General features: G+C 42.5%; 1 protein-coding gene across 2 annotated transcripts in view; it reads right to left on the reverse strand.

Annotated features, from left to right (window-relative positions):
- The window catches only part of LOC122548665 (sperm acrosome membrane-associated protein 1-like), a 206,112-nt gene that overhangs the window by 175,416 nt on the left and 15,041 nt on the right, over positions 1-15,655 (reverse strand). For both annotated transcript variants that reach the window (XM_043687498.1, XM_043687499.1), the window contains exon 3: positions 9,691-9,792. In XM_043687498.1, the coding sequence (XP_043543433.1) occupies positions 9,691-9,792 (102 nt within the window). The remainder of the gene's footprint in view (positions 1-9,690; positions 9,793-15,655) is intronic.

The raw sequence follows: 15,655 nt of genomic DNA on the forward strand, positions 1-15,655 counted from the left end.
CGGGCGGTGCGGGGTTGTGGGACTATGAGGTTGGAGGCGGTGGATGGGAGATCCCCCGAGGTGATGAGGTTATGGACGGTCTGGGAGATAATGGTGACCTCTTTCCACCTATCACATTTCCGACGCCCCTCCCCCAAGTCCCTCCTCCCTACCTTTTATCTTAGCCTGCTGGACAAACTTTCCTCATTCCTGAAGAAGGGCTTATGCCCGAAACGTCGATTCTCCTGTTCCCTGGATGCTGCCTGACCTGCTGTGCTTTTCCAGCAACACATTTTCAGCTCTTTAAGTTGTTAACCCACCAGAGACATTGAATCTGAAAGACTAGGATCTTGCTCTAATCAAGCACTCACCATGGACCAACTTTCCACAGAGATAGAGCATCATCCCAGGAATAGCCAGATACGAGAAGTTCAGCCAAAGATAATGCATGCATGCACCATTACAAGATCTACATTATTTAAAGATTATGTATGCAATGTTCAGAGACCGATGAAACCAGCATTGACCAGAATTAACATAAAATTTTAATAATAAATATCGGACATTAGGTAACTTGGGTGACTTGCATCTGCAAATAGTAATGCAAGAATCTATTTTTTGTTTTTTTTAATGAAAATGGGATGTTTGGAGAAATGTAGGTGCATATTATATGCTAGGGGAGAAAGTGAGGTCTGCAGATGCTGGAGATCAGAGCTGAAAATGTGTTGCTGGAAAAGCGCAGCAGGTCAGGCAGCATCCAGGGAACAGGAGAATCGATGTTTCAGGCATAAGCCTGAAGAAGGGCTTATTTTCAGCATATTATATGCTAGCTAGCTAACAGTAGCCATATGATTGTTGCCTGTACTGTAACTTCCTTTCACTTTATTTTGCACCAACCATTTAACACATTACCTGAAACAGACAGTGCTTAGAAGCAGGGAACCTTTCCTGAATCTAAGGTATTGAGGTGAATAAAAGAATCCTTAATGCCAACCTGGCTGAAAACTGATAGAAATATCACTTGGGATGAAATCTGGGACACTCCTTATCTAGTCATGGACAGTCATAGAGTTTTTACAGCACAGAAGAGGCTCTTTCGCCTACACTGCCCATCAAACATCCATCTATTCAAATCCCATTTCCCAGCAGTTGGCCCATGACCTTGCGTGGAATGGCATGTCCTGTGCTCATTTAAATAGTTGTCAAATGTTTTGAGGGCTCCTGCTATAAGTTCCACATACGCACAACACACTGGAGGAAAACTATTTTCCTCAAATCCCCTCTAAACTGCTTTCTCCTTGCCTTAAAACCTATGCTCTTTGGTTATTAATTCCACTGCTAAGGGGAAAGATCATCCCTATCTGCCCTGTCCATGCCGCTCAGAACTTTATACACTTCAACGAGACTCTCCTCAATCTTCTTTGCTCCAAGGAAAACAACTCCAGCCAATCCCGTCTCTCTACATAGATGAATCATTCCAGTCCAAGCAACATCCTGGTGAATCTCTTCTGCACCCTCTCCAGTGTAATATCATCCTTCCTATAGTACTCCAGCTGTTGCTCCATCATACAGTCCTTGCTCTTATAATCAATACCTTGACTAATAAAGGTAAGTATTCCATATGCCTTCCTACTCACCTTATTTATCTGCCTTCAACAAGCATACCAAGGTCCCTCTGATCCTCTCCAGCTCTAAATTCATCACTTTCAAATATACATCCAGCTCTTTTTTGAAACCTCTTATGGAATCCACCTCCACCACTCTCCCAGACAGCACACTCCAAATCCTAACAACTCTCTCTCTAGAAAGTTTATCGTCATCTCATTCCTCGGTCTCTTGCTGGCACAGTGGGTCAGTGGTTAGCACTGCTGCCTCACAGCGCTAGGGTCCCAGGTTCAATCCCAGCCTCGGGCGACTGCCTGTGTGGAGTTTGCACATTCTCCCCGTGTCTGCATGGGTTTCCTCCGGGTACTCCATTTTCCTCCCACATTCCAATGATGTGCAATTCAGGTGAATTGGCCATGCTAAATTGTCCATAGTTATTCAGTGCATTAGTCAGAGGGGAATGGGTCTGGGTGGGTTAGTCTTCGGAGGATCGGTGTGGACTTGTTGGGCTGAAGGGCCTGTTTCCACACTGTAGGGAATCTAATCTAATCTCAATCTTGAAATTGTAGACCTTAGTTATTAACATATCCACTAATGGAAACAGAATATTTTTCTCTACCTTTTCAAAATTGTTCATAATTTTGAACACCTCATAAGGTCACTCTTAATCTTCCCTGCTCCAAGGAGAATACACCCAATCTTGCCAGCCTTTCCTTGTATCTAAAATCCCCCATTCCCAGTATCTTCCTAGTAAATTTCCTTTGCATTGTCTCCAGAGCTTTAACATCTTTTCTTAAATAAGGTTCCCTGAACAGAAAACAATACTCCAAATGTGGTCAAATCAATGATTTACAGAGAGGTAGCATCACTTCCTTGCTTCTATACTCTATGCCTCTATTTATAAACCCACGGATCCCATAATCCTTCTTCCTTGACAATTGCTTCAATTTGCTTGGCCATCTTCATCATCAATCGTATAGAATAAAGAAAAGTTTAGAATCTGCTAAAGAAGGGTAAGTTAATGTTGTTAATATAGGACTAAACCTTTTCTTTTCAGAATTCCAAATAAAGAACCTGGCTAAAGATTATACTTCATAATTGTATTTACATGTTGGGTGACCAAACAGCTGAAAACAAACATGATTAAAAATCAGTACATGCAAAGCTGATGTACAGAGAGATCTGAGAAATCTGCATCAAGAACCCAAATGCACAAGCTCCTTCACCAGCAAAGGTAACTCAGCAAATGTTGGTTAACTGCTCCTGTTAATTAATTTACCCTATTTGGAAGTACTGACATGTAGCTACATCGCTCCAATGTTTCCAACAGTGAACACAGCTGTTTGGCTTAAAGCAAAGCCACATTTGATGGTGGAGTTCTGGCGATACTGTAGGAAGGGACTGCAGCAAAGTTCAGATATTGACCACCACCAACCAGTTCACGGGCCTCAATGACTTCGGAATGCACTTAGTTCCACAGCAAGAGAATTTCTTTTCTTGCCAAGACTTAACTTTAGATTGAATTTCTGAAAAACAAAGCTAAACCACCTAAAGAGGAAAACATGTCTTCCTTATCTTAGTTAGGAGATAGAAATAGAGCTGAAAAATTTGCAAATGAAGGGAACGTAGATTCTTTGGAGGTTTACTTGCTGCATGGTTCCAGAAGACTAATGCAGAAATTCTGAGGGAGCATAATGGAAACAAGCCGTGCTGCAGCCCCTGCTGAGTTTCCCACTCAGCCTGGAAAAGGTTAAAGCCTACAGAGACAGAGGACACAGCACAATGAAGGCAGACTAGGGTTGGAACTCCAATTGGACTGTTCCCACTTCCCTAACCACAATGGTATCCAGCACTGAGGCCTGGTATTCCAGTCATATTAGCTTTACCATCCACAAAAAAGGACATTTCTTGGTTCCATGGTGGAGGGGTCAAAGGAGGGTTTCATGTCAGAGAAGCAGTTTGGCTCCCTATAATGAGTCACATAGAGTCACTACAGCAAAGATGGAAGTTATTCAGTCCATAATGCCCTGGCTATTCCTCTGTAAACCAATCTAGTGATCTCATTTGCCCTCACTATCCCCTGCAGGGTTATTTCCTTCAAGTACCCATGCATTTTCAATTTGAAATCATTGATTGTTTCCATTTCCAACGTCCTCGTGGTCAGTGACTGCCAGATCATTGCCATTTGCTCTAATGAGAAGAGTCTTCTTCACATCCCTCCTGTAGCTTTTTCCCCATAATCTGTTTGCCCTGGTCTTTCTATCATCATCTAATGAGGACAGTTTCTTTTTGGCCAGCATGCTTTTCTTTGGAAGATGAAATTTCAGCCATAAAGGATGGGAAAGGAGCAAAGAGGGCCTGGAAGTCGGAGCTGGTAGGCAGAGATATTAGCACTAGTGTGGGAACCTGCCAGATCCATGGAGGTTTCTCTAATCAGTTAAAAATCTCCAAATTATCTCTAATCAGTGATATCTTGTTGCAGTCTACACCTTTTTTCCCCACTATTAACTACAAAACCATGTGGAAACGACAGAGACTCGCAATTGGTGTGCTGCCTCCCAGGTGCCAGGGTTCGTGATGTCTCTGATCATGTTTTCGGGATCCTTGACGCAGAGGGGGAGCAGCCCCAAGTTGTGGTCCACTAGGCACCAATGACATTGGTGGGAATATCAGATGGGGATTTAAGACAGAAATTCAGGGAGCTAGGGTGGAGGCTTAGAGCTAGGACAAACAGAGTTGTTACCTCTGGTTTGTGGCCCATGCCATGTGCTAGCGTGGCGAGGAATAGGGAGAGAGAGGAGTTGAACACCTGGCTACAGGGATGGTGCAGGAGGGAGGGTTTTGGATTCCTGGATAAGTGGGGCTGTTTCTGGGGTAGGTGGGACCTCTACAAACAGGATGGTCTTCACCTGAACCAAAGCGGTACCAATATCCCGTGGGGGAGATTTGCTAATGGCCTTCGGGTGGGTTTAAATTAATTCAGCAGGGGGTGAGGGAACCCAAATTGTAGATCGAGTATAGAGGAGGTTGAGGGTAAGGAGGTCCGAAGTAAAGTTTCAGGGTCGCAAGATGGCACCGGTAAGCAAGAAGTTGGTTTGAAGTGTGTCTATTTCAAAGCCAGGAGCATCCGGAATAAGGTGGGTGAACTTGCAGCATGGGTTGGTACCTGGGATTTCGATGTTGTGGCCATTTCGGAGACACGCGTAGAGCAGGGACAGGAATGGTTGCTGCAGGTTCCGGGATTTAGATGTTTCAGTAAGAACAGAGAAAATGGTAAAAAAGGTGGGGGTGTGGCATTATTAGTCAAGGACAGTATTACGGAGGCAGAAAGGGCATTTGAGGACTCATCTACTGAGGTAGTATGGGCTGAGGTTAGAAACCGAAAATAAGTGGTCACCGTGTTGGGAGTTTTCGATAGGCCTCCAAATAGTTCCAGAGATTTAGAAGAAAGGATAGCAAAGATGATTCTTGATAGGAGTGAGAGTGACAGGGTAGTTGTTATGGTGGGCTTTAACTTTCCAAATATTGACTGGGAATACTATAGTTCAAGTAGTTTAGATGGGTCAGTTTTTGTCCAATGTGTGCAGGAGGGTTTTCTGATACAGTATGTAGACAGGCCAACAAGGGGCAAGGTCACATTGGATTTGGTACTGAGTAATGAATCCGGCCAGGTGTTAGATTTGGAGGTAGGTGAGCATTTTGGTGATAGTGACCACAATTCAGTTATGTTTACTTTAGCGATGGAAAGGGATAGTATACACTGGACAGCAAGAGCTACAGCTGGGGGAAAGGCAATTACAATGCGATTAGAAAGATTTAGGATGCATAGGTTGGGGAAGGAAACTGCAGGGGATGGGCACAATTCAAAGGTGGAGCTTATTCGAGGAACAGCTACAGTGCCTCCTTGATAAGTATGTACCTGTCAGACAGGGAGGAAGTTGTCGAGAACAGGAGCCATGGTTTACTCAGGAAGTTGAATTTCTTGTCAAGAAGAAGAAGAATACTTATGTTAGAGTGAGATGTAAAGGCTCAGTTAGGGTGATTGAGAGTTACAAGGTAGTCAGGAAAGACCTAAAGAGAGAACTAAGATGAGCAAAAAGGGGATATGAGAAGTTGTTGGCAGATGGGATCAGGGAAAAACCTAAAGCTTTCTATAGGTATATAAGGGATAAAAGAATGACTAGAGTAAGATTAGGGCCAATCAAGGACAATAGTGGGAAAATGTGCATGGAGTCAGAGGAGATAGGGGAAGTGCTAAATGAATATTTTTCGTCAGTATTCACACTGGAAAAAGACAATATTGTTGAGGAGAATACGGAGAAACCTGCTACTAGACTAGATGGGATTGAGGTTCACAAGGAGGAGGTGTTAGAAATTCTGCAAAGTGTGAAAATAGATAAATCTCCTGGGCCAGATGAGAAGCCAGGGAGGAGATTGCTGAGCCTTTGACTTTGATCTTTATGTCATCATTGTCTACAGGAAGACTACCAGAAGATCGGAGGATAGCAAATGTTGTCCCCTTGTTCAAGGAAGGGGGTTAGACAATCCTGGTAATTATAGACTCGTGAACCTTACTTCAGTTGTGGGTAAAGTATTGGAAAAGGTAATAAGAGATAGGATTTATAATCATCTCGACAGAAATAAATCGATTAAGGATAGTCAGCACGATTTTGTGAAGGAGGGATGGGATTGAGGGCGATTTAGCGGTTTGGATCAGAAATTGGTTAGCTGAAAGAAGACAGAGGGTGGTGGTTGATGGGAAATGTTCATCCTGGTATACAGTTACTAGTGGTGTACAGCAAGATCTGTTTTGGGTCCACTGCTGTTTGTCATTTTTATAAACAACCTGGATGAGGGCATTGAAGGATGGGTTAATAAATTTGCGAACGACATTAAGGTCGGTGGAGTTGTGGATAGTGCGGAAGTATATTGTAGGTTAGAGAGGGACATAGATAAGCTGCAGAGCTGAACTGAGAGGTGGCAAATGGAGTTTAATGTGGAAAAGTGTGAGGTGATTCACTTTGGAAGGAGTAACAGGAATGCAGAGTTCTGGGCAAATGGTAACTTTCTTGGTAATATAGATGAGCAGAGAGATCTCAGTGTCCATGTACATAGATCCCTCAAAATTGCCACCTAGATTGATAGGATTGTTAAGAAGGCATACGGAGTGTTAGCTTTTATACCGAGGGATTGATTTTCGGAACCATGAGGTCATGCTGCAGCTGTACAAAACTCTGGCGCACAAATCACTCGCACTAGGAGTATTGTGTGCAGTTCTGGTCAACGCATTATAGGAAGTATGTGGAAGCTTTGGAAAAGGTTCAGAGGAGATTTACTAGGATGTTGTCTGGTATGGAGGGACGGTCTTATCAGGAAAGGTTGAGGGACTTCTTGAAGTTATTTTCTTTAGAGAGAAGGAGGTTGATAGGTGACTTATTTGACACATATAAGATAATTAGAGGGTTAGATTGAGTGGACAGTGAGAGCCTTTTTCCTTGGATGGTATTGGCTAGTACGAGGGGGCTTAGCTTTAAATTGAGGGGTGATAGATATAGGACAAATGTCAGAGGTAGTTTCTTTACTCAGAGAGTAATAGGGGCGTGGAATGCACTGCCTGCAACAACAGTAAACTCTCCAACTTTAAGGGCACTTAAAGGTCATTAGATATGGATGAGAATGGAATAGTGTAGGCTAGATGGGCTTCGGATTGGTTTCACAGGGCAGCGCAACATCAAGGGCCAAAGGGCATGTAATGTACTGTAATGTTCTATGTTTGATTTCTTTGTCAACCGAGCAACAATCTGAGCACTGTAACAGCATTGTCATCACAAGAAGCAGACTACTAAAATAACACATCAATGCAGCATGACTTCTGCATAACTCTCACCATCTTCAGATAATCAACCAAAGACAATCATTGACCTTCTGCTCTCTGTTGTTCTGTGTCATATAACACATATTAGAAGGAAGCAGGGATGAATCTCTTGAGCCTTCAGAGAAGATGGAACTCTACCTCCTGGCACCAAAGGTGACAGCAGCCATAACACTGGCATGGCTGAACACAGAAGGCGTTCCTACTTTGTTCTCATTCTCAGTCCCTAGCAGACCATCAATTTACTTTTCTGACATCGTGATTGAGCCAATAGAGTGAGCATGGATCATGGCTTTGCAACCCCACCAATCCTCCCTTCACAACAACTTTTCCTTGGATATGGATCAGACCCATGAACAGCTACCTGCCCAGCCACAGTACAAGCAGAGAGAGAGAAAACAGCAACTCAGCAACTGGTGGAGGGGTCCCATTATTTCTTTTTTAAAATTCATTCACAGGATGAGGGCATCTCTGGCTAGGCCAGCATTTGTTGCCCATCTCCCCGTGTCTGCGTGGGTTTCCTCCGGGTGCTCCGGTTTCCTCCCACAGTCCAAAAGATGTGCAGGGTCAGGTGAATTGGCCATGCTAAATTGCCCATAGTGTTAGGTAAGGGGTAAATGTAGGGGTATGGGTGGGTTTCGCTTCGGCGGGTCGGTGTGGACTTGTTGGGCCGAAGGGCCTGTTTCTACACTGTAATGTAATCTAATCTAATCTAATCTAATCTCTAATTGTTCAGAGGGCAGTTAAGAGTCAACCACACTGCTGTGTGTGTGGAATCACATGTAGCCCAGACCAGGTAAGAATGGCAGATTTCCTTCCATAAAGAGCATTACTGAATCAAATGGGTTTTTCCAACAATCAACAAAGAATTCATGGTCATCATTAGACTTGCAATTCTGGAGTTTTATTGAATTCAATTCCCATAATTTGCCTTATTTCAAAGTTGGGTCCCCTGAACTTTACCCTGGTTTCTGGATTGATATTCCAGCCAGAATACCACTAGGCAGTCACTTCCCCTTCTGCTGACACTCACAGACATGTATGGGCAGCTTTAAGCACCTTGGAGATTGGTAGAGGGGGATCAATCCGAGGCAAATCAACGGACAGGAGTGCACTGCATCCAGGTGAGGGTTTAAGGATGGTTTGTTTGCTAGCACCTGGAGAGCGGGATTATGGACTAATTCAGCTGCAAAAAACTCAAAGATGAGAAAGTCAAGGTATGGGAACAAGAGAGCATTAGTGGGCACATACACATTCAGGCTGGGTGGTTTATCTGGCTCTAAGTTGGTATAAGGTGCAGCATGGAGCTTACTGTCTCCTCAGTCTCTGCTCCGTCTCCCTGCCATATCACTGTTGCCTCTCTGCCTGATGCAGTCTTTGTGTGGACAGGGGACCTCCTCCTCTGCCTTCCTTGTGGTGAGGATGATGCAACATTTCATTGCAAAGCCCAGGACGCAACATACGTGACCTCAGGAAATATTGAAGGGTACCTCGTGATGTCAAAAGAAACCTTAGTTGTGATGTGCGTCCCTGGTCTTTTAGCAGCACTAATGAACAGTGTCTCTTGCAGCCTCATGGCAAATCTTTGCAGACTGGCATGTATCTTTATTTCCACAACAAGGTACTGCCCAAATTTCAGATCCCAGCATCACACCAACCAAGTGTCGCCAGAAAAAGATGCAAGGCCTCTGTACTACCATTTGCGTTGTGCCACAGAAGTGAATTTCTGTCTATTCTTCCCTCTTCTACCCCTTTATCTTTTAGAAACTTCTTTCACACCAGCGGATCTGCATTGATTCTTCTCTCTAGCCATGACAGGCCACCTACCGGAATGTCCCACTGGGAACTTGTCATGATTTGGAATTGGCTGCTAAACAGGAAAATGGGTGGTGTTTAGCCAGGCCGATAGTCAATGCTGCAATCCCATAATGTCCACAAATAGGATTCCCCTACCCAACTATTTGTTTGCCATGTTACACAATTCAAAACAGAAACAAATGTGTTTTTTGAAACAAAATAGTGCTTTCTGTTTAAACTAAAAGATGCTTTCATCAGTAGTAGCAGAAGGGTTAAATTGTCAGGTTTAGAAATTAAGTCTATCCACCTCGATTGCGAAGGTTCTTTTGAAAACTAAATTAAGAGTTCTTCAGGAATGGCATATAATCTCTTTCAGCAGAGATTATGAAAACATTAAGATGCAAAAATCCCATGTGTTCATCACGGGAGGTACTCACAGCCACATCTTACAGGTCCTCTGCATTCTTCAACTCGTATCACACATTTTTTTTCTTCGCCTGGACATCCTTTAGTCAGTAAGACCTCTCTCGATCCAATACCTACACAGAAACAGGGTCAAAATTAACCCCTTGAGATAAAGATTATTTCTGTTACAGTATAATTTCAACCAGCTTTGAATACAGTTGGTTCTTTCACATTGTTCAGAATTCTGAAAAAGGTTACACAGAACACCTACAGTGTGGAAACTAGCCATTTGGCCAAACAAGTCCATACTGACCCTCCAAAGGCTTTCCTACCCAGACCTATTCCCCTATCGTATTACTCTACATTTCTCCTGACCAATGCACCTAACCTACACATCCTGAACACTATGGGCAATTTAGCATGGCCAATTTACCTAACCTGCACATCATTGGACTGTGGGAGGAAACCCGCACAGGCACTGGGAGAATGTGCAAACTCCACACAGTCACTGGAGGCTGGAATTGAACCCAGGTCTTTGTACTGTGAGGCAGAAGTGCTAACCACTGAGCCACCATGCCTTCTTGATCTGTGGCCACACCAGGGCTCTGAGCACAATTACAATCTGTGGGATTAATGGAACAGTGGAGGAGTTAATATGAAACTAACTCTGAGGCAAAAAGCAGAGAGTGACAGGAAGTAGTTGATAACAGAATATAATGGTGACCAGTTAGCTTTTAGACTGGAAGGAAATGTATAATGGTGTTCCCCAGCAACTGATATAAGGAACTGCTTTACTGACGTCTGTATTAATGACTCATTATTTTGTGTGTGCATAGTCGCAGAGTGAAGCAATTGTCTTATCAATGGCCAGATGGAATTCTTTAAGTCCACCATCTTCAAGTTTAGTCAGTGAATGCTCTTTGACAATGCAAGTCAATGTTTGGACACCATTAAAGGTGGATGGTGTTGGAAGCTTTTATAAATGCCACTGTTGCCAGAAATCAAAGAAAATGGCTTCCACTGTTTGCTTTCTCCTGCCAATTTTCTTGTCATAGGCCCTGAACTGTTAGGGTGGACATAAGAATGAACATCAACTGATAGCATAGTAAGACAAGGGGCAGATGATAGAATGCCTTTTGGTAGGGGGAATAAGGAGAGACAATATAAAAGAGACTGTAGACATTTAAACAGATGTGAAACAGAATATTAGAATATTTTAAAAAAATTTGAAGGTTCCAGGGCAAGTTGATAAGCATGCTGAAACAAACATTTCAAATCTTGGGCCTTGTAAACAGAGAAGTACGAACGCAAGGAAGTTAAGCTAAACCTTTATAACTCACTGATTAGTGTTGGGCATTAACTGGAATATTATGTTCAATTCTGGGCACACAGCTTCAGAAGGAGAGACAATGCAAAAGGGATTTGAGAAATTTGAACCAGGGGTGAGAAACTGTGGCAGAGATGTTGGAAGCTGAGTACATTCTGCTTAAAGCAGAAAGGATTAAAGACAACACATTTAGTATTCAAAAGGACACGGTTTAAGGAAAATATGAAAAAAAATATCCTGAGGGGATATGAGCAGAAATTATTTGAGTAATATATTACTGGCCCTGAATTTGAGATGAGCCATAGAAAGTTGCAGCCCTGAGGTAAATCCTTCATCCCATTGTGTCTGTAAAACAAACAAGGTGCCAAAAGATTGAATTCCACATTCCAGCTCTTTATGAGGAGCATAATACATCACAGCACTTTATGTGTATATGCAGGTTTTAAAAATTATTGAGAGTGTTTCAAACTCTACCACCCTTTCAGGCAGTGAGCTCCAGATCCCTACTGCTCTAAGAGGGAATAGTTCTGAAGGGGTTAATGTTTGAGACTGCATTAAGTTCGAGCAAATCTGATGATGTCCACAGTCTTGGGTAAGAAAATAGGGAGAACCATTCCGGAACTCTGTTATGGACCAGGCCAGACCCCTCAAAACATTTCAAGAAGGTAGCCCAGACCTTAACTTTTCTCGTTGTTTTAAGCAGGTGTAATGTGGGCATTCCAGGAGGGATGCTACTGGTCAAACCATCTAGTTTCAAACAAAACAGAATTTATTTACAAGAATAGGATATGATCGCTTTACCCATCATGTGTGTGGTAGCTCGTTGATAGAACTCTTCAACATATCCTACCACCCTGTTCTTTTCTCCAGTCCTGCAGATTTTTGCCCTTCAAATATGGGTGGCTTAGTGGTTAGCACTGCTGCCTCACAGCGCCAAGGGCCTGGGTTCAATTCCAGCCTCAGGTGACTGTCTGTGTGGAGTTTGCACATTCTCCCCGTGTCAGTGTGGGTTTCCTCTGGGTGCTCCAGTTTCCTCCCACAATCCAATGATGTACAGATTAGGTGAATTTTCCATGCAAAATTGCCCATAGTGCTCAGGGATGTGTAGGTGAGGTGCATCGGGGAAATGTAGAGTCATAGGATAGGGGAATGAGTCTGGGTGTGATACTCTTCGGAGGGTCAGTGTGGACTTGTTGGGCCAAACGGCCTGTTTCCACACTGTAGGGAATCTATGATTACCAACTTAATGTTGCTGTTCCAATACTTGCAACAATTCCCATAAACACCCCTTGGCACAGCTTCTTACAGGAGAGAAGTCAGGGAGAGAGAGTACCCACCTGGACCAGCTTCTTTGGGTCCAGCAGCTTCTAAACACTACTGCTAAAACCCAAACCAAACCAGAGAAAAGCTGAGCGGGGAGAACTGGCCACTCCCCTTTCACTGTACAAGTTTTTTTTCCAAAAACTTGAAAACCTGTTGACTGAGGCAGTATCTGTTAGCTATAATCAAACTGGCTCTAAAACCCTTCAACTTAGACTTCTCAGAGTCTATGTCTTTTACAACCTCTCTGAAAAAAGGACCAAGGACAACAGAACCTTGCTAACGGAGCAGCATTGTCACAACTTGAAGGGGACAGGTGTATCATTTATATCACCCAATAGCTTTGCTAAGAATATTTAACTAGCTAATGTAACTAGTATCTGATTACAATCATGATGTCACGACATGTTGTTAAGACAACAACCTCTTCTTGTTAATATTCATTAGTGATTGTTCCTCTCCCACATTAAACCCAATTGGCCCTTCAACCTGAGGACGGGTGGCAAAATGTCACATGGTGATCAATGGTGGCCATGATTGCTAAATACTGCAATATACAACAGTAAACAAAATGCACTGGACCCAGGTGAAGAGAGTTCCAAATGAATAAGTTACAAAGAAGTCGCCATTTTACCCACACAGACAGTTAGCAGTTGCAAGTTTTTGAGCATGCAAGCAGTCAGCAGGAATTATGGAAAGACCAACAAGGGAGAATGAGCACTCCAGGGCTAAAGCTTTTACTTCACACCTGGTAAGGAGAGCATTCAAAGCAGCGTGGAACAGAAAGAGTTTAAAGACTGGTCACATCTGATGATCATAGATTCCACCAGGAAGTGAGGATCTTTAGGACCTTTCCTAATTAGTTGTTCAGCTCGAATGCAAATGTGTTGGAGCTCCTTGAATAAAGTTTATAAATCCCTGTTGACAAGTATGAAAACTTTAAACTGATGGTGCGGAAAAAAAGCTGGGAAGGATAGAATTAACAAAAGGAGTACCTCATATTCACAATGTGCTACAAGGAACATTGTACAATAGGGAAATCGAGTCATAAAAATACTTTATAGCAAAGTCATGGCACTGGGAACTATGTGGGGCAGAATTAAAGAAATAAAAAGGGCAATTTAAAAGCAAGAGCAGACAGACTCTAACAGAAGAGAATAGTTACAAGATATTTGAGGCTGCATTGAAAGCAGGGGATCCATAACTAAACGTGGTTTTGGAGAGAAGACTTTACTGTGGTCACAGGCACAAGACTTAATAGATCAATATTGGAAAAGAATATGCATTGTGCATTATGTCACGCAAGGCAGAAAATTGTCCGCTTTGACTTGAAGAAAATGGGAAACTTTCATTTTGCCTACAGCAGATTTGAAACCTTCATTTCACCACAAAAATGTAGGAAAGCCAGAAGGTATAGAAGCAGACTTAAGTCATTCAGTCCATCAAATCTACTGAGGGATGTGATTTGATCATGGCTCATCTGTTTCTGTATCACATTCTTCTGACTTCTCCCCATAACTTTTGATATTCTTATTAATCAAGAACCTATCTGTCTCTGTCTTAAATACACTCAATAACTTTGCCCCAGAAAACTGTGGAGGCCATGGGTTCCACAGATTCACCACCATTTGGCTGAAGAAATTCCTCCTCATCTCTGTGCTAAAGGGTTGGCCCATCACTCTGAGCCTGTGCCCTCATGTACTAGTCTCTATTACTAGTGGAAACATCTTTTCCACATCCATTCTATCCAGGCCTCTCAGTATTTTGTAAGTTTCAAAGAGTCCTCAGAAAGTTGGTATGGTCTCCAGTTTGATATGGTCTACATGTATTTTAGCAAATCTTTTGACAAGGTCTCTAATGGTGAAGAGGGTAAAGTGGGAGCAAGGCAAAGTGGTTTGAGAGACAGGACCATAGGGTTGAGAAATCTTTCTGTGACTGGATGTTTATTTCCCATTGGGTCAGTGCTGTGTTGTTTGTGTTGTATATTCATGATTTGCACTTAAATATGATCATACGTGATCAAGACATTCACAGAACACACAAAAACATTTGTAGGGTTATAATTAGTGAGAAGGATAGTTGTGAACTACAGGAGGATACCAATGGATAGAGTAGGTGGGCAGAGTGATGGCAAATGGAATTCAACTTGCAAAAGTGTGAGGTTCACTTTGGGAGGGCTAACAACTCAAGAGGGCTAACAACTCAAGAGGGCTAACACTATGAAGGGTAGACCTGAGAAAGTATGTGATACTTGCCTTTATTTGCCAAAGCATATAACACAAGAGATATGAGGTCATGTTGGTACTACATAAAATGTTCGATAGTCCAAAAGTGGAATACCAGGTACAATTCTAGTCAGCACATTATTAGAATGATGCACTCGAGATAGTGCAGATAAAATTTGTCAGATGCTGCATGGGCTAGACATCTGAGATGTGAGGAAAGATTGGATAGGCTGAGGTTATTTCCTTCAGAGCAGTAAAGGTTGAGAGAAGACCTGATAAAGGTGTACAAGATTATTAGGAGTATAGATGGAGTCCTTTTTCAATTAGTAGAGCAGTCAATAACTTGAAGCATAGATGAGAGATAAGAGGTAGAAAGCTAATAGGGAAGTTGAGGAGAACAATCCCAAGAGGGGGATAGGAGTTTGGAATACTGCCTGAAAGGGATTTTTAGTCAGAAACTCCAGAAGATTTCAGCAGTACTTAGATATTCACTTGTGTCACCATAGCCTCCAGAGCTGTGAAACAAATAGCTTCACAAGAACAGGCAATACCTAAATATAGCAAAATAATGTTACATCAATCAAGCTATAGGCCACTTCCAGAGGATGTGCAGAAATAAAGTGCAGGCAAAAAGTGAAATGTCTATCATAAAAACATAGAATCATCAGCACAAAGAAAGATAGTCAATGCATGCCTAGGGGAAACTGGTGATACAAATGACTCCAGTTTGACAAAAGTGTTTGTCAATGGACATCTCATTAATTTTAAAATTGATACATGAGTAAATGTCACTGTCTTATTCAATGAAATACTATGGCTCAACAAACAAAATCCTACAGAGATTACACTACATGTTCCAGGGCCAGAACTGTTAAGATTAAAGATATCCTACAAGCAAACTTCCAACATAAGAGTGTAAGAGATTTGAGAACACACACAAGTTATAATCAAAATCTATCAGTTTAGCTTGGCCTCAAAATGCTTGAGGTAGCCGATAGTGTTCAAATATTTCCAAGAGATAATTATCGTCAAGAGAAGCCAAGTTCTGTCAAGACTGTGAAAATAGAAAAGCCAATGAAAAAACAACTGGTCCATGGAGAGAAGAGAGGAGGGGGGGGGGAGAGA

The sequence above is a fragment of the Chiloscyllium plagiosum genome, chromosome 3 (assembly GCF_004010195.1).
Source record: "Chiloscyllium plagiosum isolate BGI_BamShark_2017 chromosome 3, ASM401019v2, whole genome shotgun sequence".
NCBI lineage: Eukaryota > Metazoa > Chordata > Chondrichthyes > Orectolobiformes > Hemiscylliidae > Chiloscyllium > Chiloscyllium plagiosum.